The sequence below is a fragment of the Trichoderma atroviride genome, chromosome 7 (assembly GCF_020647795.1).
Source record: "Trichoderma atroviride chromosome 7, complete sequence".
In the NCBI taxonomy this organism is placed as follows: Eukaryota; Fungi; Ascomycota; class Sordariomycetes; order Hypocreales; family Hypocreaceae; genus Trichoderma; species Trichoderma atroviride.
The window spans coordinates 3,319,958-3,345,164 of NC_089406.1; the positions used below are offsets into that span (position 1 = coordinate 3,319,958).

General features: G+C 51.5%; 9 protein-coding genes across 9 annotated transcripts; 5 read left to right on the plus strand and 4 right to left on the minus strand.

Moving 5' to 3' along the window:
* Nucleotides 1–44: 44 nt before the first annotated feature.
* TrAtP1_013093 (uncharacterized protein) lies at nucleotides 45–647 on the minus strand (the record flags this gene model as incomplete). Its single annotated transcript, XM_014088732.2, has 1 exon — nucleotides 45–647. One exon carries the CDS (start codon nucleotides 645–647, stop codon nucleotides 252–254), a length of 396 nt encoding a protein of 131 aa, XP_013944207.1. The 3' UTR covers nucleotides 45–251.
* Nucleotides 648–680: 33 nt separating this feature from the next.
* TrAtP1_013094 (uncharacterized protein) lies at nucleotides 681–1,664 on the minus strand (the record flags this gene model as incomplete). Its single annotated transcript, XM_014088733.2, has 1 exon — nucleotides 681–1,664. The coding sequence occupies one exon, from the start codon at nucleotides 1,662–1,664 to the stop codon at nucleotides 681–683; it is 984 nt and encodes a 327-aa protein (XP_013944208.2).
* Nucleotides 1,665–4,038: 2,374 nt separating this feature from the next.
* Nucleotides 4,039–6,332, plus strand: TrAtP1_013095 (uncharacterized protein). Its single transcript, XM_066115794.1, has one exon. It carries the CDS (start codon nucleotides 4,785–4,787, stop codon nucleotides 5,748–5,750), a length of 966 nt encoding a protein of 321 aa, XP_065971894.1. The 5' UTR covers nucleotides 4,039–4,784; the 3' UTR covers nucleotides 5,751–6,332.
* Nucleotides 6,333–6,701: 369 nt separating this feature from the next.
* TrAtP1_013096 (uncharacterized protein) lies at nucleotides 6,702–8,921 on the plus strand. Its single transcript, XM_014088735.2, has 4 exons — nucleotides 6,702–6,812; nucleotides 6,878–7,667; nucleotides 7,729–7,995; nucleotides 8,066–8,921. Exons 1-4 carry the CDS (start codon nucleotides 6,777–6,779, stop codon nucleotides 8,326–8,328), a joined length of 1,356 nt encoding a protein of 451 aa, XP_013944210.1. The 5' UTR covers nucleotides 6,702–6,776; the 3' UTR covers nucleotides 8,329–8,921.
* Nucleotides 8,922–10,825: 1,904 nt separating this feature from the next.
* TrAtP1_013097 (uncharacterized protein) lies at nucleotides 10,826–11,332 on the plus strand (the record flags this gene model as incomplete). Its single annotated transcript, XM_066115795.1, has 1 exon — nucleotides 10,826–11,332. One exon carries the CDS (start codon nucleotides 10,826–10,828, stop codon nucleotides 11,330–11,332), a length of 507 nt encoding a protein of 168 aa, XP_065971895.1.
* A 339-nt stretch (nucleotides 11,333–11,671) lies between these two features.
* TrAtP1_013098 (uncharacterized protein) lies at nucleotides 11,672–13,201 on the plus strand (the record flags this gene model as incomplete). The annotated part of the gene is made up of 1 exon (XM_066115796.1): nucleotides 11,672–13,201. The coding sequence occupies one exon, from the start codon at nucleotides 11,672–11,674 to the stop codon at nucleotides 13,199–13,201; it is 1,530 nt and encodes a 509-aa protein (XP_065971896.1).
* Nucleotides 13,202–13,214: 13 nt separating this feature from the next.
* TrAtP1_013099 (uncharacterized protein) lies at nucleotides 13,215–14,147 on the plus strand (the record flags this gene model as incomplete). Its single annotated transcript, XM_014088736.2, has 2 exons — nucleotides 13,215–13,295; nucleotides 13,380–14,147. The coding sequence occupies 2 exons, from the start codon at nucleotides 13,215–13,217 to the stop codon at nucleotides 14,145–14,147; spliced, it is 849 nt and encodes a 282-aa protein (XP_013944211.2).
* Nucleotides 14,148–14,875: 728 nt separating this feature from the next.
* On the minus strand, nucleotides 14,876–20,379 carry TrAtP1_013100 (uncharacterized protein; the record flags this gene model as incomplete). The annotated part of the gene is made up of 23 exons (XM_066115797.1): nucleotides 14,876–14,957; nucleotides 15,029–15,268; nucleotides 15,348–15,410; nucleotides 15,477–15,626; nucleotides 15,692–15,775; nucleotides 15,850–15,884; nucleotides 15,945–16,043; nucleotides 16,153–16,267; nucleotides 16,384–16,466; nucleotides 16,561–16,588; nucleotides 16,653–16,702; nucleotides 16,757–17,220; nucleotides 17,286–17,510; nucleotides 17,566–18,203; nucleotides 18,258–18,334; nucleotides 18,389–18,781; nucleotides 18,837–18,946; nucleotides 19,023–19,042; nucleotides 19,100–19,285; nucleotides 19,349–19,487; nucleotides 19,550–20,100; nucleotides 20,175–20,259; nucleotides 20,322–20,379. 23 exons carry the CDS (start codon nucleotides 20,377–20,379, stop codon nucleotides 14,876–14,878), a joined length of 3,975 nt encoding a protein of 1,324 aa, XP_065971897.1.
* A 3,616-nt stretch (nucleotides 20,380–23,995) lies between these two features.
* On the minus strand, nucleotides 23,996–24,640 carry TrAtP1_013101 (uncharacterized protein; the record flags this gene model as incomplete). Its single annotated transcript, XM_014088738.2, has 1 exon — nucleotides 23,996–24,640. One exon carries the CDS (start codon nucleotides 24,638–24,640, stop codon nucleotides 23,996–23,998), a length of 645 nt encoding a protein of 214 aa, XP_013944213.2.
* Between the last annotated feature and the right edge of the window lie 567 nt (nucleotides 24,641–25,207).

Sequence of the window (25,207 nt, forward strand, 5' to 3'; positions counted from 1 at the left end):
AATAGTCCCAGCAGGCCCCCATATCCAAATAAGTCAACCTGATGCAAATAGGTAAATGATCCCGCTGTTATTAACACTACATCTATAACGACTAACAGTGAATGATATATCGACCATCTCTCCGCCTTCAACTTCCAACCCTGCCGATACCAACCAACGAACAACTCCAGCCAACAAATGAGCCGAACAAGGCTGTAATACACCTTGCAGCTCTCAAAGCCGCCAAAAGTCATACTTTGCAATGGCAATATTTAATTCTGAGTACTCCTCGAGCCGTTATAGACCCGCATTGCAAGCTCAATGGCCTCTCTGTTGGCTTCTGGCTCAACGCACCAAAACCTGAACTTGAGGGGATTCGTCCCGTGATCCGTCATGGATTGCATGAGGCCCACCAGCCTTCGCAAGTCTTGCAAGTACAGCAGCTGATGCCCTTCCAGCCAAGGCAAGTGGCAGCCATAATTATAGAGCTCAAGACCTCCCGTCATTGCTCGCATCAGCCACGGCGAGCTGGTCCTGATGATGACGGTATGGATATCCGCATCCACCCGGAAAATCTTGGTGTGCACAAACCCCAAAGTGTTTTGCATCGCGTAAATACAGGCCGACTTTTTGTTGTGTGGAAGCATGCTCCTCACGGGACGCCACATGTTGAAGCGAGAATCATGGCCGAAATGGACGCTCTAGGCAACCGGCATCTGGCCATCGGCTCTCTCATGGGCTGCAATGGAGATGACGATTGTGCCTTCGTCTACCCAGGTATCGCCAGCTGAAAGGAAGGGGAAGTTGTGTGGTTTGAGCTTGCGTAGGTGGGAGAATTGCTTCCTGGTGTTGTAGACAAGAAGCCGATCGGGGGGGATGCCTTGGATTTGAGAGGGCTTGAACCAACGCATGAGCTCCATGCCGAATTCATCAAAACCTGTGTCCGACGTGATGCAGGAAGGGGCCTTGTGACTATCGTTGCTTGGTTCGTTCTCGCTGGGATGGTTGATGGATAGATCGTTGAGTTGTTCGCCGAGTTGGTCGATGGAACGACTGGATTCGCTGTTGGTGAGAAGGTTTGGCAAGCTATTGTTTGGACCAAAGGATAGGCTATTGGCTGATAGTCTGTTGGCTATATCGTCGGCTTGAGCTGGACCGATGGATAGACCCCTGGATAGGACACTGGATAGGTTGTTGGATCCATCGTTGAGTAGGTCACTGACTGCACTGCTTGGCTGGCTCAAGAACGAGAGGCCGGGCGGAATATTAGGCGGGCTGTGTGCCTCAGCAGTCCTACAAGAGGGAGAGCGTCGAGACGTGCGATTCGCGCTGCTGCTGAGAAGAAATCCTCTGTCGTCGTAGAAAGCGGACCTGTCTTGGGTACCAAGAAAGAAGCCGTCGCCATCGAGATCCACGGTGGAATCGAGGCTGTCAACGGAGAATGCCATGGGGTCGTTGCTCTCGACAGATGGGGTGTCAAAGTCCATCTTGACGGTGCTCCCGTCGGAGTCTGCGTCGGCTAGATATATATCGTCCTTGTCCTCGTCCATGGCTTCGCTTAGAGGCGCGTCTTGTACATTGTCCTCGTCCATGGCTTCGTTTAGATGAGGCGTGTTTTGTGCATTGTCCTCGTCCATGGCTACGTTTAGATGCGCCGCATCTTGGGGGCAGTGATTGTGACCCATGATGATGTTGGCGGTAGGGTTGAAGATAACAAGGAGGTTTTGAGCGAGTGGAAGTGACTGAGATTAACAAAAATTGTTTGCAGTCGGACGCTGTGGGAGTGTGTTACAAGATGTACACAATGTGATGAGGGATATGACAAGTTAAGCAACACTAGCTGCGTATTTGTTTATTGGTATGGATGGGATCTTTTGAACTTTGAGTTGTCAAGGTAGGCGTGCCTGATCTTGGGTATACAAGAGCAGTCAACTAGCACTTGCAGTTGAATCAACGTTGCCAAGTTAAGCTGCCTACGGGACTATGAAATTGAATCTTCTTCTATACTGCTAATGGACTTGAGCGTTTTATGATGGAAGGTTTTAGACAGATCGCTGAAGGTGATGAGAGGCATAAAGGCACAAGTCTATTCTCAGCGTGTAAACAGCAGACTCTAATGCACTTTGTTGTCGGTATGTTTGAAATATAAAGTAATTTTTCACTTTCATGACCACCTCTTCCGTTCTTTGCAAAGTTTAGCAATGGCTGGGTTTTCATCTTGCAATCCATCGCAGTGGTTTGCCGCCGAGATGTGAACAGGAAACAACACAGAGGAATGGCCAAACTGCTCTGTTTCCTGCTCATTTGCATTTAGGAATATCTATGGGTTCCAAAGTGGGGAAAATAGAACATTCGATAAGGTGTAATAGGGATATAGGGCGAGATTGTCTATACCTATTTTTACACAGCTGGATGGAGTTGTTGGTAAGCATTTAGCATCTCCCGTAACTTTGGCCTTCCCGTAGATAGCTGAACGCTTGGCTTGCATAACCACAAACCAGGATAGAATGCGGTGCCGATTACATCTGGAAAATGCACTTTGCAGCCAAGGCACTTGCATGGTTCGCGAGCTCAGAGCCTCAAGAATGATATCGCGTCAACACTGCGCTGTCAGGCAGGTCGGACATGTGTCAGGCTGCATGCCAGACATGGACGGCCAGCATCAGACTGCGTCATAATTGGGGGTCCTTCGCTGCAGTTTATTCGCTGCTGTTGCAGAGCGCTTATAAGCAGGCCATGTTCGATTTGCTCGCAAGGAGGGCTGAGCACGCCTCATAACCGCAAGCGTCAGCGGCTAACGTAGCTGTCTAGGGCTCAGCCTTTGGAGCCTGGCTCCCTTGCGGCAGCTCTCTCCGTGCGCCATTTACCATGGCATAGGCGGACTTGGACATCGTTCTGCTGTGTTCAGGCGTGATTCGCGATTAGGCTGCTGTCGCCGCGAGACAAGAGCGGTCTGTGGAATCGGCGCATTGGCCAGCCTCTCACCGACCAGCTCTGCGCAACCAAATCCTTGCGTTCTAGCCGCACGGGCGGTGACACTATCGCGTGGCGCTCCGGGAGCTTCCTAGTCCCAGATGACCCCCGTCGTGGTCTGTGTCGTGTTGACTCTGTCTGTGGGATGGAGAAGGTGGCTGTGGTTCTGGCGCTGACACGTATCGGGCATGTAGCTTCGCGGTTCGACGCCGTATTAGCGACGATGTGGTTGGACGTGTCGGTGCTAGAGGTATCACGCGGGCGGAAAAAAAAAGAGGCAGAGAGAGACAAGTTGGTGAGAGGATCGATGTTTGAACACCAGCGACTCTCTCATGACCTCTATAGTGGTGTAACCGCAAACTGCGTCCAAGTGTTGTTGTTATGGAAGCTGAAGGCGATTGATGTCATGGAGAGCTGGAGCAAAGGCTGAAGGGATTCCAGGCAAGGTGAACAGGAGCCCTTCGGTGACTGTTCCGACCCCTGCATCGCCGCATGGAATCTGCCATAGTTGTACATGTATGCACGTCGTGATTTCCATTTCTCGAGGCTCAACTCGCGCGCTTTGCTAGCATCTGCCTGGTTAGCGACTGATTGCGTGCATAATGCGCCTCACGATTTCATGCATCGCGCCGCTTCACGGTTGCCATTGGCCGGGACAGTGGCTGAGCCGCGTTGGGCGTGATGGAGGATGGAAGAAGCTTCGTTTTTTGCCTGTTCCGAATCTTTTCTGTTAGGGGAGTGCCTCCAGCATTCGCCAGCAGCACAGCAGTGGAATCAGCGCCCGGATGATTCCAGCGGACGCAGCTGGCAGAGGCCCCTGTAGCTCCTGTAGCCCCCAAGACTCCCGTCTCTCCGCCAGCTCCTTCAATGCCTCATGGGCATGTGGCGCCAAGTGCCGGGCGCTGTAGCGCTTGACTTGCAGTAACACCGAGCACAATTCTCCGTGCAGCGCTCAATGCTACCCGGATTGAACCCCTCAGATTTAGGCAGTTGGCCGCTGAGCTGGGGCAAGGGCGCTAAGTCGCTGCCCGTAGGCTATGCCGCGCCGGACCCGACTCCAGCAGCCCCCAGCGCCAAAGGCGGTCGAAAACCGCCACGCTCAACCTTCTCAGAACCTTCTGTGAACCTTGGCACGAGGCAACGTCTCCTCAACAAGGCATATTCGCCTCGCTCCCTATTTAATATCCCTCCTCCCCTCCACCTCCCAACTGACTCAGCGCCGCATCCTCTGGTTGTCTGCAGAAATGGTTGTGCGACTGCTGTGACTGCGATACTCGCCCCTCATCTGGTCCTGAAACTCACGAGTAATCTTGCGTGCACGCCGTCCGTGCCTTATTCGGTCGCCAATCACTGCCCTAGTGCCTGACGCAGGACCCTTCCACGCCGGGCTCTTATTAGCATCTGGCGTCTGGCATTTCAAGCGACCGGGGTTCAGCGAGACTATATTCCTGCGCCGCTGCCTTGGTAACTGTCGCCGGATGAACACTGTCCAAGGACATTGCCGGATCGAAAAGGACCTGACGGAACGCACGCCCAAGGAAGGCGAAGCCACATCACAAGTCGACGACGACGAGACAGAAGCCATGGGTGGAAAAAAGAGAATCCCCAGCCCAGATCAGCTCCGCGACTACAACTACGCCGTGGCTGGACAGTGAGTTTCACGGCGCGCAAGAGCGAGATGGAGGGAGAATGCTAACCTGCTCCTGCGCGGCAATAGTGCGGGCACCCTGTGCGACGCCGATGGAGAACTCTTCATCAAGCCGTGTACCCAGACCGAGATCGATTTCTACCAAGCCGTAGAGACAAATGGCTATCGCGACTTTGCCGACATCATGCCCCTCTACATGGGCGAGCTGCAGCTGACTCCCGCCGACGTGCCGATCCAAGAGGCGCTCATGGGCGTCATCGCGAGCGACGGCAACTTCAAGACCACCAAAGAACAGATTGCCGCGACGATAGCAGAGGTCGTGGACCAGACAACATGGGTCCCTACCCAGGGCAAAAAGATCAAGACGGACAAGTCGGTCGTGCTGGAGAATGCCACGTATGGCTACAAAAAAGCAAACATCCTCGACGTCAAGCTTGGCCGGCGGCTTTGGGCGGACGACGCCCCCGCTGAGAAGAAGGAGCGCTTCGATGTCATCAGCTCGCAGACGACGCACGGGAAGCTGGGCTTCCGCATTTCGGGCATGCGAGTATATCAGGGCTCGGAGGATGAGTCAACGTTGGACGAGGAAGGCTACAAGATCTACGACAAGGACTTTGGGCGCGTGACAGTCAACGACGAAAACGTTGTCGACGCATTCCGCAAGTTCGTCTTCAACAAGGCTGCCGGCATCCACAAGGCGTTGGGCAAGGCTGTCTGCTCCGCCTTTGTCCGAGACCTGCAGCGAATCGAGGATGTCCTGACAAGCCACGAGACCCGCATGTACTCTGCGTCTCTTCTCTTCATCTTTGAGGGCGAAGGCGTTTCGCTCGACGCTGCCATTGAAATGAACAATGAAATCATGGACCGCCAGTCCGCTGAGTCATATACGTGCCCGCCAGTGTCGCGCTCAAACATGAGCTTGGACAGCAGAATGGACAGCGGCATCGCGTTGGAAGCCGACGACGATTACGACTTTGAAGCCGACGACGAAGACGACGACGAACTTCGACTGCCCCAGATCTACACGTTGAAGCTCATTGATTTTGCCCACGCAAATTTCACTCCCGGCCAAGGGCCCGACGAAAACATCCTCCTAGGAGTCAGGAGCCTTTTGCGAATTTTCAAAGAAATGGCTGCCGAGGATGACTAGACTCATGCACGATGGCATGGCTTTCTTTGATTGGCCACTCGCGCGCGTGTATATACGATGCTGGCGATTAAGTGCGCCGCTCTTGGGATATGATACTGGCGTTAAAAGGAAGGTGGCGATGTCTGATACTACACAGAGAGGGCACCCAAAAAGGGAGGCGCATTTCCCCCTCTCCCCACTTTGGAGGAGAAAATATTTTTTTTCCCTGATACCCCGGGAAGATGCCTGAGTACTGGTGTTTGCGGCGTAATAATTTTGACCGAACAGAAAAAGAGAATTTACAAGATGTTACAAGGTAGAGCATGGCTCCACATGGAGAGGTTTGGGAGGAAGAAGAAATTTTTGTTTTTTTCCCTGCGTATAACGACGATATATGACGGTTTCGGCGCAAATGGGAGTTGTCTTTTGTCTATTGTTCTCGTTGATTTTCAAGAGGTTTAGTGGTTGAGGATAAATGCAGCTTTAGAAAGCATCTTGATACAGGTACTGGTTGCTGGCTACTTAGAGGTAGCCATGTTAACTTCTATGTACATATTTATCCACGTTTGGGTAGACAATACCGATACGTTTTGTGTTGTGAATTCTTCCAGAACCCCTCAAAAGGTCTCAATTCTTTGGTACCAACATTATAGATTGGGTTTGGAATAGAGTTTTGCTGCTTTCAGCGATTGGGCCAATATCGCAGAATGCACCCCGTAAAGATCTGGGCACCAACGCAGCGCTTTAGCGTCATGCTGGAAGACGTCAGCGGGTCGCTGCAGCCCCTGCTAGGCACTTTGGTTGCCTGCTAAGAGCCTGTTAAGAGATACATGCATCGACACGAGTTTTTACTAGGGCCGCCATGTACTTCGCACCACGAGCTCTGGCCCACACGTCGCATTTCTTGCCGCCTTGCCATGGACCCTAACAGTAACAGCTCGGCTCAACGGGCTCCAGATAGACCAGAGCTGCGGGCAGAAGATGGAGCGAGACTCAGCCTTGCATCTTTTTTCCTTCTTTTTCCTTCTTTTTTTCATGTAGGCGGCCATGTCCATCCCCGGCCTTGGGCAAATCCCGGTACAAGTGCGTTTACGGTAGAATATCGCTTGCAAGCTGCTGGCTGACAATTCTTTTCTTTTGTCTTGTAGGCCGCCGTTTCCTCCACACGAACCATCTCCCTGCGTCCCGCCTGGGAATGGCGATTCCAAGTATCTCCGGGCTCCTCCGTCGTGCTCAAGGTCCTCGCCGGCACAGCTGAAAAGGACGGCGTCGAGCTCGCGCTGCGCAATGCCTACACGTTTTCCGGCGTCCGGTCCAAGATCCTGACCTGGCACGGCTGCGAGCTGGAGATTGAGGGGCGGTGCGACAGCGACTCCGTGGCCGAGTACCTGAACCCCATAGTCAATCCCGCGACTTCACACATCAATCTGCATGCGCGGCTGAGCGACCTGCGTGTGGACGCCACGCGGCAGCGGCGCGAGGGGCCGAGGGTCCTGGTGGTTGGCCCGCCGAACTCGGGCAAGACGACGCTGGCCAAGACGCTGACGAGCTACGCTACGAGGCAAGGGTACCAAGTCATCACGGTGAATGCGAACCCGAGAGATGGGATGCTGAGCTTGCCGGGCACGCTGAGCGCGAGCGTGTTTGCGACGGTCATGGATCCCGAGGCGGTGGACGGCTGGGGGTCGACGCCGACGAGCGGGCCGAGCACGGTGCCTGTCAAGCTGCCCATGGTGTTCCACTACGGCTGGGAGAGCGCGGAAGAAGACGAGGATCTGTATCGCGAGCTTATAGGCAGGCTGGCGGGTGCTGTCAGTGGCCGGCTGAGCGAGGACGAGGAGGTTCGCGGATCGGGCGTCATTGTGGATGGCATAGGGGTCAGCGGGGACGGCCAGATTGGGATGGAGCTGACTGCGCATGTCATGGATGAGTTTTCCAGCAAGTCTTGACAATGGAGCGTATCTAAGTCAACCAGCATGGCTAACTGTTTTCTCTATAGTCAACATCGTGGTGGTGATTGGGCCCGCGTCACTGCACAAGGATTTTTCAAATCGATTCGCCAACGAAAGGACGAGTCTTGGCGAGCCCATACAAGTGGTTTCCATTGACGAGTCGGACGGCGTGGTCAAGAGGGACGAGGCGTTTTCGCAGCACTCGCGCGAGGCGGTCATCAAGGAGTACTTTTTTGGAGACGCAAAGAGGACGCTGAGTCCGCAGATTCAGCAGGTGGACTTTGACAGCCTGGTGATTTACAAGCTTGCAGACTGTAAGTTTGACATGCCTTTTTTTACAACCCGTTTGATCAAATTGTTGATTATTGATGTTTAAAACCACAGATTCTCCTGATGAAAAGCAGAGCTTGGTTTTAGAAGAGCCCTCGTCTCTTATGCAGCACTGGACATTTGCAGTCATGAACGCCTCTGTGCGGGACAGCCCGGATGTGATCCGCGCGGCCAATGTCATGGGCTTTGTGTATGTGGCGGATGTGGATGAGGACAGGCGCAAGATTAAGATGCTGGCGCCGGTGAGTGGGAGGCTGGGAGACAAGCCGCTGGTATGGGGCAAGTGGCCGGAGCCGTACATTAATCTGCTGGGATAGAGTTTCAGGTGTACAGTATAATGCATAGGATGGATAGAATGGGTAGAGGTGTGATGTGTCTAGCATTGGAATTCAGTTTGCTGTCAAACGGATATCGAGGCGCAGGGAGGATGTGGTGTGACTTGTGTGTGTTGTGTATGTGGCGATTTGCTGCGAGTTTCACAATGTGTTGACAGCTGACTTGATGGGACTGACTTGGCGTTGTGCTTCCATGCCCCTTATCCTCGGTTATAGCTTCTGTGATATAGTCAAGATGCGACATTTAGATGCACGGCTAATGAGATTTTCGGGTTGCTCTGTTTTGGTTTATACGCCCCTTTTTTTGTGTTATATTGATATCAGGTGGGCTCATGCCAAGTGTGCCATGTATGCAGAGAAAGGCGTCACATGTGCCTGCAGTCTTGGATCAAAAAAAGTGCAAATCACGTAATGAGAAGCGGTTTGTGAATCTTTTCTTGAAAGGGTATTTCCGGTGGGAAAAAAAAATTAAGGCATCTACTGTGCTGGAGATTGTTTCTTGACTGAACGCGCGTCAAGCCAAGACGGAGATATCTACGGATGGCGTATGCATGTAGAGCGAATCTATACAGTACTGGGGAATTGCTCCGGCCGGACATGTGCCCGGCCTGGCCTTGGTTATGCTTAAAAACCAACTTGCCACTCGCGGTGGCGCAGCTATTCAAGCTGGGAACTTGGAAAGCATAAGAGACGCTGCTTTTGCAGTCCTCTTCTCTGCGTAGCTGTATCAATCAATGGCAAGTAACAATAAACGAAGTCCATAGCGCAAGGTCGCTCCCCATCCGGCTATTACGGAACAAGGAACAGGCGCAGAGTTCGGCGTGGGGAGGCTTGCAGGCCGTCTGTGAGCACGTGTGCCCGCCACTTTGACTTTGTGTACCTGTGTCTTGTGTGCGGGCGCGGGGATACGTAAGATTGACGGGATTTTGGGAGTTTGCTGTTGGGTGTGTGTCTGCCAAGAAGGCCGGCGTGGTGCTCGCTGTGGGTTCTGGCTGTCTTGTCTGCGGTTTGTCTTGTCTTGATAGTGATGCTTGCTGTTTGGGCAGATAAGTGCGGGGTATTGGGATTTGATAATACGAACGAGATGGGGGATGAGTTGCGTTGACGGTGGCTGTGGTGAATGTGATGATGGTTTTGATGATGAAAATGATGCCTGCTATGATGGTGGTTTACTGCGTGGCTTTGCTTTACCGGCTTGATGGTTTTAGTATAAATGCTGAGTTACCCTGGATGTGGCTGTCGAGATCTATTTGAGGCCTCCGTGGCGTAACTTTATGCATCATGGAGACCATACTACTTGATGGCGGTACTTGTTTACACGAAGCAAATCAAAATGGCATTATGAGAACTGGCGTGCAGCCACTTACAAGTATATCCTTCACTTCAGAGTGGGCTACGTCCTTGCCCTCGCCGTCTATTGGCTGCTGCTCCTGGTCACGGGCTCAGACTAATTCCGATAGCAGATCCCGGGTAAAAGAGACACGATGTACAAGTAAGATGCTGCTGCAATGACATGATTGTGCGCGGCGTTTGTGGAGGCCCGTTTGAGACGCTGATGCTGCGTTGCTTGCCGTGTGCCGTGGTGTGCAGCACGTGTCTCTGAGAGCGCTTGGTTGGACGAGAATAGGTTATTATTGCTACCGTGTTGCGGATACTGATACACGGGAATTTAATATAATCTTTTTGTGTTGATGAATTCAATATTCAGTACAGCATACTTGTATACATGTACTAGATGCCCGGGTTATAGCTCCCACGTCCTTTGCCCGAGTCAACCATCACCCTCCAAAACCTAATATCAACCGCCGTCATCAGATAATAGCGTCTCTTGGCATCTTATCCAAAACCCCTTCCCATATGAAACTAGCACCGCAAAAGTGTGGATTCCAACATCGGCTCCAAAGCGGAAACAGCTTCCCCCCGCGTCTCCCCTCCACACCTCGTTGACACCCCCCCAGCTTGTTCGTTTCTAATCCATCCGCAGCCTCCGTTTGATAAGGATTGTGTTGATGTAGTTTAGCTTTGGGGGATGATGGCTTTTATTGTTGAGGATATGCTAGGCTGGGTACTGTCGGCTAGGTGGTAGGTTGTACCTTTTGTGGCTTGCAAGTAATCAAGTATAAATCTGAGCAGGAAGGTTACATGTGCTAAGTGGCTTTCTTCTTTCTCTCTTCTTTTTAACCCTTTTGCCTTTTCTAGGCTTCAATTTGCTTTTTCCTTTTATTATCCAAAAGATAAAAATAAGGCTGTGTTATATAGCTAGCTATATAGTTAACCGGAACGAGTTCTTTTGCTGATTGCAATCGTTTGTTCGTTTGCCTCGTCATCCTCGCACTAGAAACAGAAAAAAAAAAGGGCAAAAGGGACTCGAGACTTGCACGCTCGCCTTCCCAATCCCACACCCCAAAAAGCAAAAACAAATCAAACCTTATCAGACCTCTTCGTGTCCCGGCTGGAAACAGCTCCCGATACCCGTTCGATGGGAGAGACCGTCATTGTCATCACGAATGGTGCAGAACACGCCAACACCTCGTCGGACTCGTCGACCCTCTCCAGCAGCCAGGACGACAAGCCGCCTATAGCGGAACCCCCCGACATATCAGCTATAGAGAAGCCGCAGTGTCCTCACACTCTTCCCGCCCGGCGCGTTGCCGAGCTGTTTGAAACCCATACCCAAGATGGACTAAGTGTCCAGGAGGCCGCCGCTCGCCTTGCGCGGGACGGGCCCAACACTATCAAGGGAGCCAAGGGGGTTTCCATCTGGGAGATTTTTCTCCAGCAGGTTGCCAATGCCTTGACCGTGGTGCTCATTGCCGTCATGGCTTTGTCCTTTGCCATCCACGACTTTGTCGAGGGAGGCGTGGTCTTGGCGGTCATTCTCCTCAATATCATCGTGGGGTATGTTGCAAAAAGACAAACAAGAAAAACTGACGCAGAACGGAAGAGACCAAGCCTGTTCATCAGTTTCCCTTATGGGGATCCATAATTTCTTTCCTCTCCTATTCTCTTTCATTTTTTTTTGCTTACACGATTTATCTGAAAATACAGGTTGATCCAGGACTATCGCGCTGAGCAGACTATCCAATCGCTCTACGCACTGTCTACCCCTAAATGCAAAGTCATCCGAAATGGCATCAAAAATACCGTCAAGGCAGAAACCCTGGTCAAGGGCGATCTGGTCTGGCTTGCTACTGGAGATGTAGTCCCTGCTGATCTACGACTGGTCCAGGGCATCAACCTCTCTACGGACGAGTCTCATCTCACGGGCGAGTCTGTGGCCATCAGCAAGAAGCCCGATGCCGTTTTCAACGACGCAGAGCTACCAATGGGCGACCGCTTGAACCTGGTCTACACTGGAAGCTCCGTGACCCGTGGCCGCGCCACAGGCATCGTCATTTCCACCGGGATGGACACCGAGGTGGGCCAGATTGCCGAGTTGCTGCGACAAAAGAAGACGCAGAATACCGGCTCTGGACCCGTCCACCGGTTCTTCATCAACCTGTACCAGCGAACCAGGAACGTTCTTGGCTTGGAGGGGACGCCTCTGCAGGTCACGCTGAGCAAGTTTGCGCTCTTGCTCTTCGCTCTGGCCATCCTCCTGGCCGTCATCGTCTTCTCCGTTAGTAAGTGGGATATCGACGATGATGTCCTGCTGTATGGAATCTGCGTTGGCGTCGCCGTCATCCCAGAGTCCCTCCTTGCCGTGCTTACCGTCACTATGGCTGTCGCTACCAAGGCAATGGTCAAGGGCCATGTCATTGTGCGCCAGATGCCGTCGCTCGAAGCTGTCGGCGGCGTAACCAACATCTGCTCCGACAAGACCGGCACGCTCACGCAGGGACGCATGATTGCTCGCAAGGTCTGGATCCGCGGCGGCCTTACGGGGCTCATTGAGGGCACATCGGATCCGTATGACCCCAGCAGCGGCACCGTATCTTGGTCCGGATCGCTGGCGGAGACCTGCTTCAGCACGTTTCTCGACTGTCTTGTTCTGTGCAACAATGCCACTGTTACGGACGGTAGGAAAGAGCTTGAAACCGACTCCAGCAGCGCCACCATAGCTTCTGGGTCTGAGGAGTGGAGGGCGATGGGAGAGCCTACTGAGATTGCTCTCAAGGTCTTTGCCTTGCGCTTTGGGAAGAGCAAGACTGCCGGCGATGAACTCATCGCGGAGCACCCCTTTGACTCGTCGTGCAAACTCATGAGTGTAGTCTATGGTAGCAGTGGCGATATTGATTCCAAGTACCAAGTGTATACCAAGGGTGCTGTTGAGGTAGTCCTGCCCAAGTTGAATGAGTCCGAGCATCTAAAGCAGGCCATTCACACCAAGGCAGAAGAGCTTGCCGCCGATGGCCTCCGAGTGCTCTGCATCGCCCATAGATGCCTGGATCGAGAAAAGGAAGACGCCCATGACCGCAACCAGGTCGAGAGCAGCCTCCGGTTTCTAGGACTTGCTGGTCTGTATGATCCGCCTCGTCCAGAGACGGCCGGTGCAGTGGCGCAGTGCCGTGAAGCCGGAGTTTCTGTCCACATGGTCACTGGCGACCACATCAAGACCGCCACTGCGATTGCATACGAGGTTGGCATCCTGACGCGAGGCATCCCTCTGGGCCCAACGACTGTCATGTCGGCGGCCGACTTTGGCAACCTCACGGATGACCAGATCGATGCCATGGACGCCCTGCCGCTTGTCATTGCCCGATGCAGCCCCCTGACCAAAGTGCGGGTGATTAAGGCTCTGCACCGCCGAAAGGCGTTTTGCATCATGACTGGCGATGGCGTCAATGACTCGCCGGCGCTGAAGCAGGCTGACGTGGGCATAGCCATGGGCGATAGGGGGGAGCGATGTGGCTAAAGAAGCGTCCGACATGGTGCTGACGGATGACAACTTTGCGTCGATTGTGACGGGCATCAAAGAGGGACGCCGACTGGCAGACAATATCCAAAAGGTGAGTTTCTACTATCAACTATGCAACATTATACTATTCGAGTTGTCGTTAAAAAAGGAGGCTGACCAAGACATCTACATGTAGTTCCTCTTACATCTACTCACCTCGAATCTTGCGCAAGTCATCCTCCTCCTGATTGGACTGGCCTTCAAGGATGAACGCAACATTGCCGTCTTCCCACTTTCTCCTCTCGAGATTCTCTGGGCCAACCTGGTCACCTCTTCTCCCCTTGCTCTTGGCTTGGGCTTGGAGGAGGCGCAGCCAGACATTCTGCAGCGCCCACCCCGCAGTCTGCGCGCTGGCGTCTTTACAATAGATCTGATTCGAGACCAGTTTGTGTATGGAACCTTTATGGGGTCGCTCTGCCTGGCCTCGTTTATGCTGGTGGCTTATGCGGCTTCCGGCCGAGGCTATCACAACTTGCCCATCGACTGCAACGAGCACGGCCATGATGGATGCGGTCTTGTATTCCGAGCCCGGGCCTCGACTTTTGCGACGCTGAGCTTCTTGCTTCTCGTCACCGCCTGGGAGGTGAAGCATTTCCATCGCAGCCTCTTCAATATGGATGAGAGGTGGAAGGGGCCCCTGTCAGTCTTCAAGACGGTGTACCACAACCGCTTCCTGTTCTGGTCTGTGGTGGCAGGATTCGCCATTACCTTTCCGGTCATCTATCTCCCTTCGGTGAATAAGTCTGTGTTTAAGCACCAGGCGATAACGTGGGAGTGGGGAGTCGTGTTTGGCTGTGTGGCAGTGTATGTTGCGCTGATTGAAGCCTGGAAGGCGATCAAACGGCGGTATGGCCTTGGCGTCGACAGGCATCCTGTGCTTGAGGCGACCAGCTCGCAGGTGTAGAGTGGCGTGCACCTATTTGGATGGCGGTGTTCAACATGTCGTGACGTGTCGCGTCGTTTGTGGGATACGCTCTTTTGTGGCTGTGGCTTAGCTGGCAAGGCATACTCGGGACGAATGAGTCCTTTTTTTTCGTTCTCGTCTTTCTTTAAGAAATATTGATTGGTTGATTAAGCGATTGGTTGGTTGGGTCAATAGATTGATGAACAGGTTGGATGATTGGTTGAATCAACAGATTGATGAATGGATGCTGGGGTTGAATGGATATGATATGGATATCAATATGTCTCTCTCTAAATAGCTAACATTAGTTTATGCAGTAGGTATTAGTTTTAGTTGTCCCCTCATATTTGGCAAATAAGATTGGAAACCTCCAAAGGGGGGGACTTTTTATTCATCTTTGCTTTGCATCTTTTTGCTGTCAGATAACGCGTAAAATTTCATTCTAGTCTGTAATGCGTATAGAAGCTGCCTATATGTATGGTATGATAAAAAACCAAAAAAAGAATGCTTGTCGTGATTTCCGTATCTAAATGCTAAAAAAAAGACGAGGGAGAACATTTCTGTCTGGTATATATAGGTTATATACTACCCTAGGTATATGTGTGATATGAGCGATGGTGGTGAATGCTTAAAAAGTAATTGCTGATATTGTGTGACAGCGTCGTGACGTGAATTTCCTATTGGCGTTGCGTGTTTGTTCTTTTTTCTCATGTTTTCTTCATGGTAAATCATGTAGTCTTGATATCTGTTTGGATGACGAATTTCCAGCCGCTGATGCCCTCCCATTTGCCGCGGACGTACATCTCGAAACTAGAAGGGAATGGATGATTAGATTTTTTTTTTGTCATCTCTTATTGAAATTGCAGGCAGCTTTGTCTTACCATTGAGGGTCGCTGATGCGGTCAACGAGGGTCTGGATCTGGGGATTCTGCTCAATGGCCTCGGTCCAGTCCCAGGGATCGGCGTTTTGGGCTGCCTTGTCCTTGAGCTGGTCGGCGGGGCCGTTGTTGATGTCCTTGTAGACGCGCTTGCGGGACTCGCCTCTGAGGAAGTTTGGGTTCTCGTTGTTTTTGCCGCCCCAGCGGGTGAAGCCGCCGGTGAAGGTGACTTCGGGAACGAGCCTGAGTTTTTACAGTGTTAGTATTTCTATGGGCTGGGGGGGGGGGGGGGGGGTTTGGAAAAGACGAGGGTGGAATTTACTTCATCTTGGCGGTGTAGGTGATGGACTTGAGCTGCGTGTATCCGGAGCAAGTCACTGTGGTTCTGTGATGGGGGGGTTAGCTTCGCGTACGGAAAGGGGGGAGAAAGGGGTAAGGAGCTTTGTCGTACGCTCGCTTCGCGGGGCAGATGACGGGGCAGTTGTAATCAATGTCGAGAGTGATTTCGTTGCGTTTGCCATCTGTGAAGGCGTCGGATCCGTTGAAGGCGGATTTGATGGTCGAAGCGATGGCGTCCTCGGTGCCGGTGGTGGACGCGTATCTAAGTATGGAGTATTAGTTAGCTTTCTGCGATTGAGCTGGGTGGGGATAGAAGGAGGGATGTACTCATTCTGGGCGTTGAACATGGCGTGGTTGGAGTGGACGATTGTTTCCGTCTTGGTCTCTTTGATGGAGATGTTGACTTGGGTGCTGGAGGCGCAAATGAGTTAGCATCTGAAACATGGTTGTGGTTGTAAAACACAGGAAATTGAGTGCGTGCTTACTTTTCGTCTTGAGCCGGTACCGTGATAGTTTTTACCTGTCGTGTTGTTAGCCATGAATGAAAAGTTGTCATGATAGACGGGAGGGCTGAGCGAACGGTAAAGGGCGAGAGCTCCTGGATGATGGGCTCGTCGAATACGAAATCAGAGAATTCCGCCCTCCAGTTGTCGAACCGGAGACTTGTACACTGCTTGTTCTGCACAATCTTGATTAGCTTCCTGGTTCCTTAAAAAGTTTGGATTTACGTTTTTTTTTTTTTCTTTTCTTCTTCTTCTTTTGCAATTTGTATTAAAATATGTACATACTCCGAATCCCTTGGGCTTGCTCAGGTTCTTGAGAAGATATGACCGTCCGCTACCTTCGGGGTGCAGCTCGTGCTGGAATTCCGACCCGCTGGATATCCAGGACATTCCGAGGAGACTGCCGAGTATGTGTGAGCAGGAATCTTATCAACCAAGTAATGGCCGTGTATATAGATTTTTTTGAGAAATCTTAGCAACCATATGATGGCGTAATAAGGAGATTTTTTTGCATACTTGGCAAGGTCTGCGAAGGGGCGGGAGATTCCGTGTATGACTTTGGATTCCAACTCGGAGGTTGTGGATTCGTAGCTGATGCCCTGTGATGGAGTTAGCGGGTGATGAGAGAGAATATCTTCTTCAATTTTCTTTTTTTTTGCTCTTGAAGAAGAAATAAAAGGCGGTAGTTCGAACCTTCGTCTTGAAAACAGCTTGAGCGCGTCTATAATAATGTTAGAATCCAAATTCCGCTGGCCTTTTTGAAGATGAAGCAAAGATGGACTCACTTGACATTCTCGTACAGCGTGTCGGATCGTTGTTCAAACGTTTCCCAAGTCTTTTTTTACTTCACGTCAGCAATTTTACTCCACCAAATGCCAATAGAGCTCACCTCGGCCTGTTTCGTCAATTCACCACAAGCCTCTCCGAAGTAGGCCATCTTTGCCTTTCGGATGCCCTCCTCCAGCTTCTCGGGGGTGTCGAGCGTAAAGTCGACGACGCCAGCCATGACCTCGTTGATGGCCCTGTTCAGGGCCTGTCGATTCCACTTGTTGACCAGGGCGTCCAGCAGCAGCAGCTTCGCGATGTGGTAGTCGGAGATGCCGCTGGCCAGCTTGTTGCGCGCCTCGACGACGCGCGTCTTGGAGTCCTCGTGCGTGACGCTGAAGTTGACGACGCTGGCCTCAAAGGCGGCCTTGGCGGCGGTTTCGCAGGTGGCCAGGTGGGTTGTGATTCTGTCTTTGGACACTGTCCTGGTGATTGCGAGGGTGTCGCTCTGGTTCTTGAAGTCTTCGAGTTGGGTCTTGACGACGCGATCGAGCTCCTCTTCAAGATAGGCCAGGAAGTCCTTCAAGACTGTTCAAGAGTGTTAGTAGAGAAGCGCCTGCGAGAGGTGAAGCGTCAAGACGGAGAATACGAACCAGAGGTATATCTGTCGCCGTAGGTGCTCTTCTTGGTGGACAACTGGTTGTCAAACTCGTTCAAGTGGTGGTCATAGAGGCGGCCGCTAATCGGTTGCTCCTTGAGGAAAGCTATGAGGCCCTCTCGGGAATCCGTTGTGTCTGTGATGGATTTGAAATCTCCCACGTCCTCCTTGGGCAACAGAGAGTCATCCAGCTGTCTCTGATACGCATTCAAGCGCTTGTCTAGAAGAGTTTAGTAAAACGTTTGCGTTTCCAAGTCATTCATGCTTGCACTTACCGAGCTCTTGGGCAATGGATTTCTCCATCTGCTGCTCTCGTACTGTGACCTTTGACTTGATCAAGTCCTTGGTCTTGTTGACCTTTTCTGTGTAGTTTTCTTTGATGGCCGATGCATTCTCCCAGAGATACTCGGTATCAATGGTGTTGTAGTACTGCTCCAGATGAGAGCTCTGCTCCTCTTCTGCGGTCGTCTCCCATATCGACTCATCACCGATGAGGCTTTCTCGGTACTGTTGCTCCAAGGCGGCAGTGATTGCCTCCGATCTTGCAGTATCCAGCTCAACGACCCATGAAGCCCAGGCAACTGAGAGGTTCTGCTTGACAGTCGCCGCCGCTGTGAAGAACGCGCGGTCGTAGGTCACGGAGTAATTTCGAGAAAGTGCCTGCTCGTCATAGGAAGAAATCTTCTTCTTGTAGGCCTCGAGCAGGTCGCCGTGATACTGATCCAGCAATTTCTCGGCAAGGTTGAGCGAGAAGGATTTGAAGTCGGATGCCGCTTCGTTTAGAGAGTCTTGAATTGAGCTGATTAGCTCAGTCAGCTCTTGCTCGGCAAAGGCCTCAATCTTTTGGAGATTTGCGGCCAAAACTTCATTTCGCTGCCCCTCTGATTCCTTTGCAAGGCTTTCACATGTGTCCCTGGAATGTTTTGTTAGATGTGAGTTATCCGAATGATGGCACTCCCGTTCTTACTTGATAGTCTGCTGAGAGAGATATCTCAGTGAATCCCGGACGCTGTTTAGACATTTCTGCATGGCGCGGTCGAGTTTCTACGGGGGTCTTCTTAGTGTCCAAATCTCAAAAGCCAGTGGAATTCCGCATACCTTATTGCAATCCTTTGTGCTTAACAGCCGTGTGTCTTGACTCAGCTTGTTGCACGCCTCTCTATAGTCGTGGTGGAATTTGATGTGAGATCTGTTGACGGCTTCATTCTCCGCAGCCCGCCAAATGTCAGGCACATGCAGCTGCCCATTCTGCTCAAGACGATTAATCGACTTGACGATGCTTGATACGAAATCTGCTGTAGAAGCGCCAGTCAGAGGTGCGCCGGCGACAAGTCGAGGAACCCGCAGCATCTGGGACAGCGAGGCACGCAGATTCTTAAAGTCCTTGACGTAGTTGTCATTGAAGTCATCGAGGACAAGGAACTCCTTGGACTTGTCGTTGATCTTGGCTTGCACGCCGTCCTTTAGAGAGTTTCCGCGAAGCAAGTGGACCTGGATCTATGTGAGTACGTTTTTCATGCTGCATGTTTGGATAGAGTCTGCTTACAGTCACATCCTCAAACTCGGCAGACAGCTTCTCTCGGATCTTGTTTCTCCTCTTGATGGCCTCGGTCCTGCCGATCTCTTTCCTGAGGATATTCTTTCTGACATCGTCCACTAATTGGTGGATGTTAGTATCACAAGCTACGTGCAATCGCGAGGTATTACGGTGCATCAATCTCATCAAACTTACCTGAACCACCAAGATCGTACCTAAGATGGCTGTTAGATCAAGATCGCTTTCTACAAAAATGAGAAGGGTAAACTCACTTGTTAATGATGATGACTAATTGACCGAATTTGGGGCCGGAAGTCTTCTTGTCGCCACCAAAATGCAGCTTCTCCGCAGCCAGCGTCATCATCGCCAAAGACGTCAAGATGGTGTCTTTGGCGACATCTGTGGTGTTGAATACGATGACGCGGGAGCATAGAAGAGCGGGGGTGAAGAGAATGATGCTGTCACGGATTAGTTGGACAACTCACACCATCAAGCAATAATTCAATCCGGCGGCTACATACTCGTATAAGTCGCCCTGATCGCCATGGCCTTCAGTGTCCAGGAAAGCTACTCGCTGCGAGCCCACAAGAGGCAGCTCAACGCCGTCGTCCAGCCGTGAGAATTCCTTGACGCCCATGATCTTATTGCCGAGGTTTGTGCCTGTTGCAGGGATTAGCAAGTATAGGGGGCGGGCGTCAGCCCAAGGCCTGTGCGTGCGTTACCTCTAGTCCACGATTCGGCTCCGGGAGAGGTTGAAAACAGTGGCTCTGTGGTGCATCCTGCGAGAAGGTTCAAGAGCGTCGACTTGCCGCTGCGAGTCGGGCCCATGATGCTGATGAGGCTGAGCGCCTCGTTGATCTGCCGCAGGTGGTTGTTGACGTCGTCGTGGCATTGCAGCACGTAGCTCTCGGGCTCATCAGAGTCCACGTCAGTGGCATCGTCAAGGGTGAGTTTCTGGCTGGCGGCCTTTGTGCTGGGCGCCTTGGTGCTGACGGCCTTTGTACTGACGGCCTTGACGCTGGCAGCCTCCTTGACGCTGGGGGCATTTACACTGGTGGCGTTGTCGCTGGCGGCATTCTCGCCTGCTACGGCCTCATCGGCAGCCTCATGGGAAACACCCTCGCTCTGGGCCTCTTCACTTGAAGGGTCCTCGCTGGGGGCAAGTTCGCTGGCGGCGTCCTCAGGCTTCTTGGGGCCATTGTCAATCTCAAGCCACCGAAGCTGGTCGCTGGTCCCGCCGGCAACTAACTGGAAGCTCTTTTCATCTTCTGGACTGTGTTGTGGCAAAACGGCCGTGGTTAGTGCATTGAACTGAGATGAGATGAGCAAACAGACGCGTTGGCATGCCTTAACGTTTCAGTAAAGTCCATGGAGCTGTCCATCCGCTCGGTGGACGTGGTGCTAAACGTCGTATTGGTCCTTGACAGCCGTTCTACAGAAGAAGTGGAATCAGCACATTGTGCGGTGAGGCGAATAGGGGACGGCAAATCATACTGGCCGACTTGGTCCATGATGGCATGCGCTGGGACAGCGACCTCACTCTCATAACCATGATGACGGTCTGCTCTGCTGAATGACTGGAGATGAACTGTTGCCAGTCGTCGCTGGCATTGTATAAAATGAAGTTCTCATCAAGCGGTAAAGAAAAAGGCTGGAGAAAAAGGCCTGGGCGACTGAAGGGGATTAGCTCCAGTCAGGATGCGTGCCGAATTGTGCCAGCAGCGGTTTACACGTCAATGCAGCCTTGGTGTGAGGCCACGGCATGTGATAGGCCGCGCGCTGGGCCTGTCCGCTGAGTTGGGCTTCCATCACGTCCTCGCGGTGCCTGATTTGAGCGCCATGGGCTTGCATAAGGTCACCATTGGGAGCCCCCTGCTATGAAAGGGGTCCATCGGTGCAGTTACACGTATTGTCCAGCGATCAGGCGGTCACAGACGTGGATCCTCGCTTCACTGACTCGCGTCTCGATTTATGGACTTGTGCGTAGAACACGTCAACCCATGAAGCCAACCTATGCCGGAAGCGTGATAACGTCGCCGGAACCACCCTGGGCAGCCTGCACGACGATAAGGCGGGGGCCCGGCCATTGGTTTATACAGCACTGAAACGGTCCTGCAAGAGGTGGCGAATGGGCCACGGAATCGAGTTATCGAATCGTCGTCTACCCAATGTATCCCGACTGCAGCGAACGTTAGGGGTCATCTGCACATGCAACCCTTTTAACCATCCGTCGAGTTTGCAGGGGGGGGAGCGAGCAATTGTAAGCACCGCGGATGCCGCCCGGAAACCCTTCACCTAATGACTCAACTGCGAGAAGAGCCCTTGCTCTGACTTGGAGCTCGCCCCATGTCCATCTGCGCAGTCTCCGGCTCTCAATGGCCCAATGGCCGTGGCGATGCATTGGCGAGGCAAGGGCTCCGAGTTTCGCCTCCGTGAACCGAACCTCGTAAGCAGGAGGCAGATATGCATAAATCTGCTCTTCATTGTCTCAGCTTCTGGCGAGCCGAGCACCAGTCCTTTCCTTGCTCTGCTCGCACGGCACGGGGCTCCGCAACTCGGAGTCAAACACACGGCAACGCGCGTTAAAATAAGCAGAGATGCTGTCAGGGGGGGCTAACCTCAAGCTCCCGCCGCTTTGTTACGGGCCAGCACCGCCTGCTCACCGAAAAGCCAGCTGTGCTGCCGTGCTAATTGTGTCCGTGGCACTAATTTGGAGAAGAAATTCCAGATCTTGCTGGACAATGCGTTTTGCTCCCCACATGGGCCGCAGCCACATCCGCTTTTTGCCTTTGTATGGTGTAAGAGAGACCAACCAACCACCTCATAAACTGGGATCAACTGCAGCTTCTGCCTTGCTCCTCTTTCTTTGGGCATGGCAATGGGGAATTCCATTGCGATGTGTCTCTTCGTTTAAGAAGGGCTAGACGTCGTTGTCCGGCAGTGTTCCGTCTCCAGCGTCACCTGCTGAAAGAGTTCCGAGGCCCTTGACACCGCCTTTGTAAAGCCACCAAACGGCTGCGTTGAGTGGTGCAGTGGCTGAATAGAACAACCGGAAAAATCAAAAGACCACGTTCGATATACCTGCCTGTATGCGTTGCTTTGTATACTTTAATGTCAAAATATTAGGCCACTCTATGCAAACATACAAGCATCTTTACGCCTCTATATAAAAGAACCGCCAAGGAGCATCATGGACCCTGCCCATATTGGGCCGCGATCGCATCACTAGCGCAGTTCAGACATTACCCGTTTCAACAAACAAACTTCTGAGCAAGCAGATGCTGCAGAAACTAGACAAACACAGGGTCTAATTGATCTCCCCACGCATAGTCACCTGCTTGTCCCGCTGTAGATGCATTGCATATACATATCCTCTCTTCTCCATAGGGCTAGGTCCTTCAAGGCAGGCATGGATCTGGGTGGACGCACCTATCCTGGTCTCTTCACCACGTATGATGATGATGACGGCGGTGACGTCTCTGTGGAGGACGATGTCGTTGGATGAAGTGAGGTGCAATAATTGGTCTATCCTCATGCAGTTCTTCAAGACTCGCCATCATTACTAGCGTTGGCGTTGGTCCAGCTCCATCTTTATACCGCCTCTGTCCCATCTTCAGCTTCGTCTCAAGCCGTCTACGATATCACCTATAGCCCTCAATGTACCCATCATCCTAATCTCTCAGTGTTGAGTAGTCTACAAATCTTTGCCGGCCCGCTGACGCTAGACATTGGTCTGCCATGAATCAATGACAGCGGGAGGCTATCAACGCTGTTCCAGGTTTGCGAGCTGTGATATACCTCGAAATCTGCGCGATAAATTAGTTGCTCTCATCGCCGCATATAGCGCTAAACATACAAGCGTGACCGTCATACCTGGATGTGGATTTTGCTTTTTATAAAATTTGATACCGCCTGCATGGCGCGCGCTCCACATGATTCACGATAGCGCCTCAGCCGAGTGATGGCCGCAGACATGATTTGTGAAGATGGAGGGTCTCTAAGTGGGCGCCATGGAAGCGATTTCAGTCTGCCCCTCTTTTCTCTGGTGAGAGTTGAGAGCATATGGTAAGCTGCGTAGATCCGGAGACTTAGACAATATTCCATACCGAGGCTTCAGATCTGACACGGAATGGCTGACTGCCTAGAAGGCTGGAATGAACACTACTAACAACATCCATCTCCACAAATACATGCCTTATCCGAAGATGCCGCTGAGTTTAGATTATGAAGGCTTTTCCCCATATACGATAATGGTTCCAGATCAAGTTTGTAATACGTAGTCGCGAATTCATGACTAGGAACCATCTCCAGATCCGCACTCTGGACTTTACGCTTCTCATTGGCCTGTCAATTTTTTATTGTACAATCAATTGATACCAGGGGTTCAAGTAAAGCAGGAGGAAATGTTATCAAGATAACCCTGTTGTAACCGACTGTCTTGACACTGCTGCCTTTTTGATCTTATGGGAGGAGCATATGACACGAACACTTTCTCCGATGCTACGAGCTTCGAATCATTCGAGGAAGATACCGGTCTGGTTATCTCGCAACCAACCATGAAGGATGGAAATACCTAGACGCGTTAAACTCTGAGCATGTAGACCAAGTTGATGCGCCATTCGCTTATCTAACTGCTACCCGTGAGGCACCAGATGCGGATTATTCTACCCATGTCTCCTGCGCCAAAGGCACAAGCTGTAGCTGATGGGACATCATCACCGGCCGTATGGCATTGCTATGAACTCATAACATGAAAATTAGCTGTCCGAATCATGTCTCTAGATGAGATTTATACGAACATCTGAGCCTGAGGTTGAAAGCTTCAAGTTTTGCGACAATGTTGTTGAGTCAACATGCTAGTTACAGCCACTGGGCGCTTGGATAAGATCATTTGAACCTGTGCTGGATCCGTAGCATACGATTCCCTGATTCCAAACTGCAAAATGCTGAGAAAACGATGTATGAACTTGAAAACAAATGGAGGTTGATGTGTAGGGTATGTAGAGAGATGTGAGAAGAGCTTGGCGCCGCAAAAGAGATTCCTATTTAGAATAGAATTGACCCAGTCTCTTTGCATCTTGAGCTAATCTTCCAAAATGAGGCCGTCGCGGGCTCTTTTCCATCAAAAGCTTCCTCCATCAAACTTCCCTAGTTCTCATATCATTACTCTAACAGAGACTCCCCATGTTGCGTTGAGATCGAGTTTCTTCGTGTGCCTGAGACATCAGGAACTTGACTAGCTTGTCCTTATCGATCTCGTCTTCGCACCTCAGGCAAGTGGTCCATTTCTCATACCATGTCTCATTTGACTCTTTGAGGCCGAAAAGAGCGTTACTTATAAACCACATATCAGGAACATTGGGATATTCTGCCCTGATCCTGGTCCAACTGTGTAAGAGTCTCGTCACATATGCGTCAAGCGAAGTGAAGTTTTGCCGGTTGATGCTGTTGAAGTCCACTATGGTGTTGAATATATCTTCTTGAGAAGTTCCTAGGACCATTATTTGGACCAGAGCTAACAATTGCCTTGAGCTCATCTCGTCCGAGCCAAATCCTTCGTGTTCGAGCTTGATTCTGATCTTCATCGACAGGGCATTCATCAGGAAGCCTGTTGCCTTGAGATCCTTGACTTTCCAAGCAGCAGCAGCAGTATCGTCGTTTGCCTTTTCTTGTTTTCCATCAATGACGTTCCAAAAGCCTAAAATCCTTGCATTGATCTTCATACTCTGATGCCATGTTCCCCAGTCGTCTCTTCCCTGGAGCTTCTCAATTTGTGGCATGTATGCCGACGAGGGGTCCGTTTCCTCTACCATCTATATGACTTCCTTGTCAAAGTGGTCTCCCTGCCTGCTTGGTTTGTCAAAATGAGCTTCGTCTTGAAAAGGGAATTGACCTAGGAGACAGCTTCGTCGCGAGATTGGGTTTCGTCGTGAACACTATTGTCATAACCCATCAGATCATAAAATCCATCGCGGCAGCGTCAGCGCGAGTGCTCATAGCATGTCAAGAGGCGAAGGTGGATTGTATTGCAAAAGTTAGAGCTGAAGCTATCGAATAGGGAAGAGAAGTATGTTTAACCAAGAGCAAACGGATCGTTGCAAAGGAACAACAGATAAGTGGGCTTGTCAAAGAGGGTGGGCCTGCCTGACAACTCAACATTTTCCAACCTACAACGGCATTTTTCACGTCAAGAATGAATGAATCATGTGCTACTTTTCTTGGCCAATGACTTGAAGATAATAGGTGCGTGTACCAAATGTACCAAAGTGATACAACTCAGAATTATGATAGGTCCAACAAAATCCTTGAACTATCGCAGTGTCATCTTTCTTTTTCTCATATATCGACCATTTATTTACCTAGAAATGCCGCATCGAGCC

Bases quoted from the DNA above. Each gene is read 5' to 3' on its own strand.
- TrAtP1_013096 (XM_014088735.2), top strand. From the start codon at position 6,777: ATGTCCATCCCCGGCCTTGGGCAAATCCCGGTACAA. The intron at 6,813-6,877 runs GTGCGTTTACGG...TTTGTCTTGTAG, and splicing joins TTGGGCAAATCCCGGTACAA to GCCGCCGTTTCCTCCACACG. The intron at 7,668-7,728 runs GCAAGTCTTGAC...TTTTCTCTATAG, and splicing joins TGTCATGGATGAGTTTTCCA to TCAACATCGTGGTGGTGATT.
- TrAtP1_013095 (XM_066115794.1), top strand. From the start codon at position 4,785: ATGCCCCTCTACATGGGCGAGCTGCAGCTGACTCCCGCCGACGTGCCG.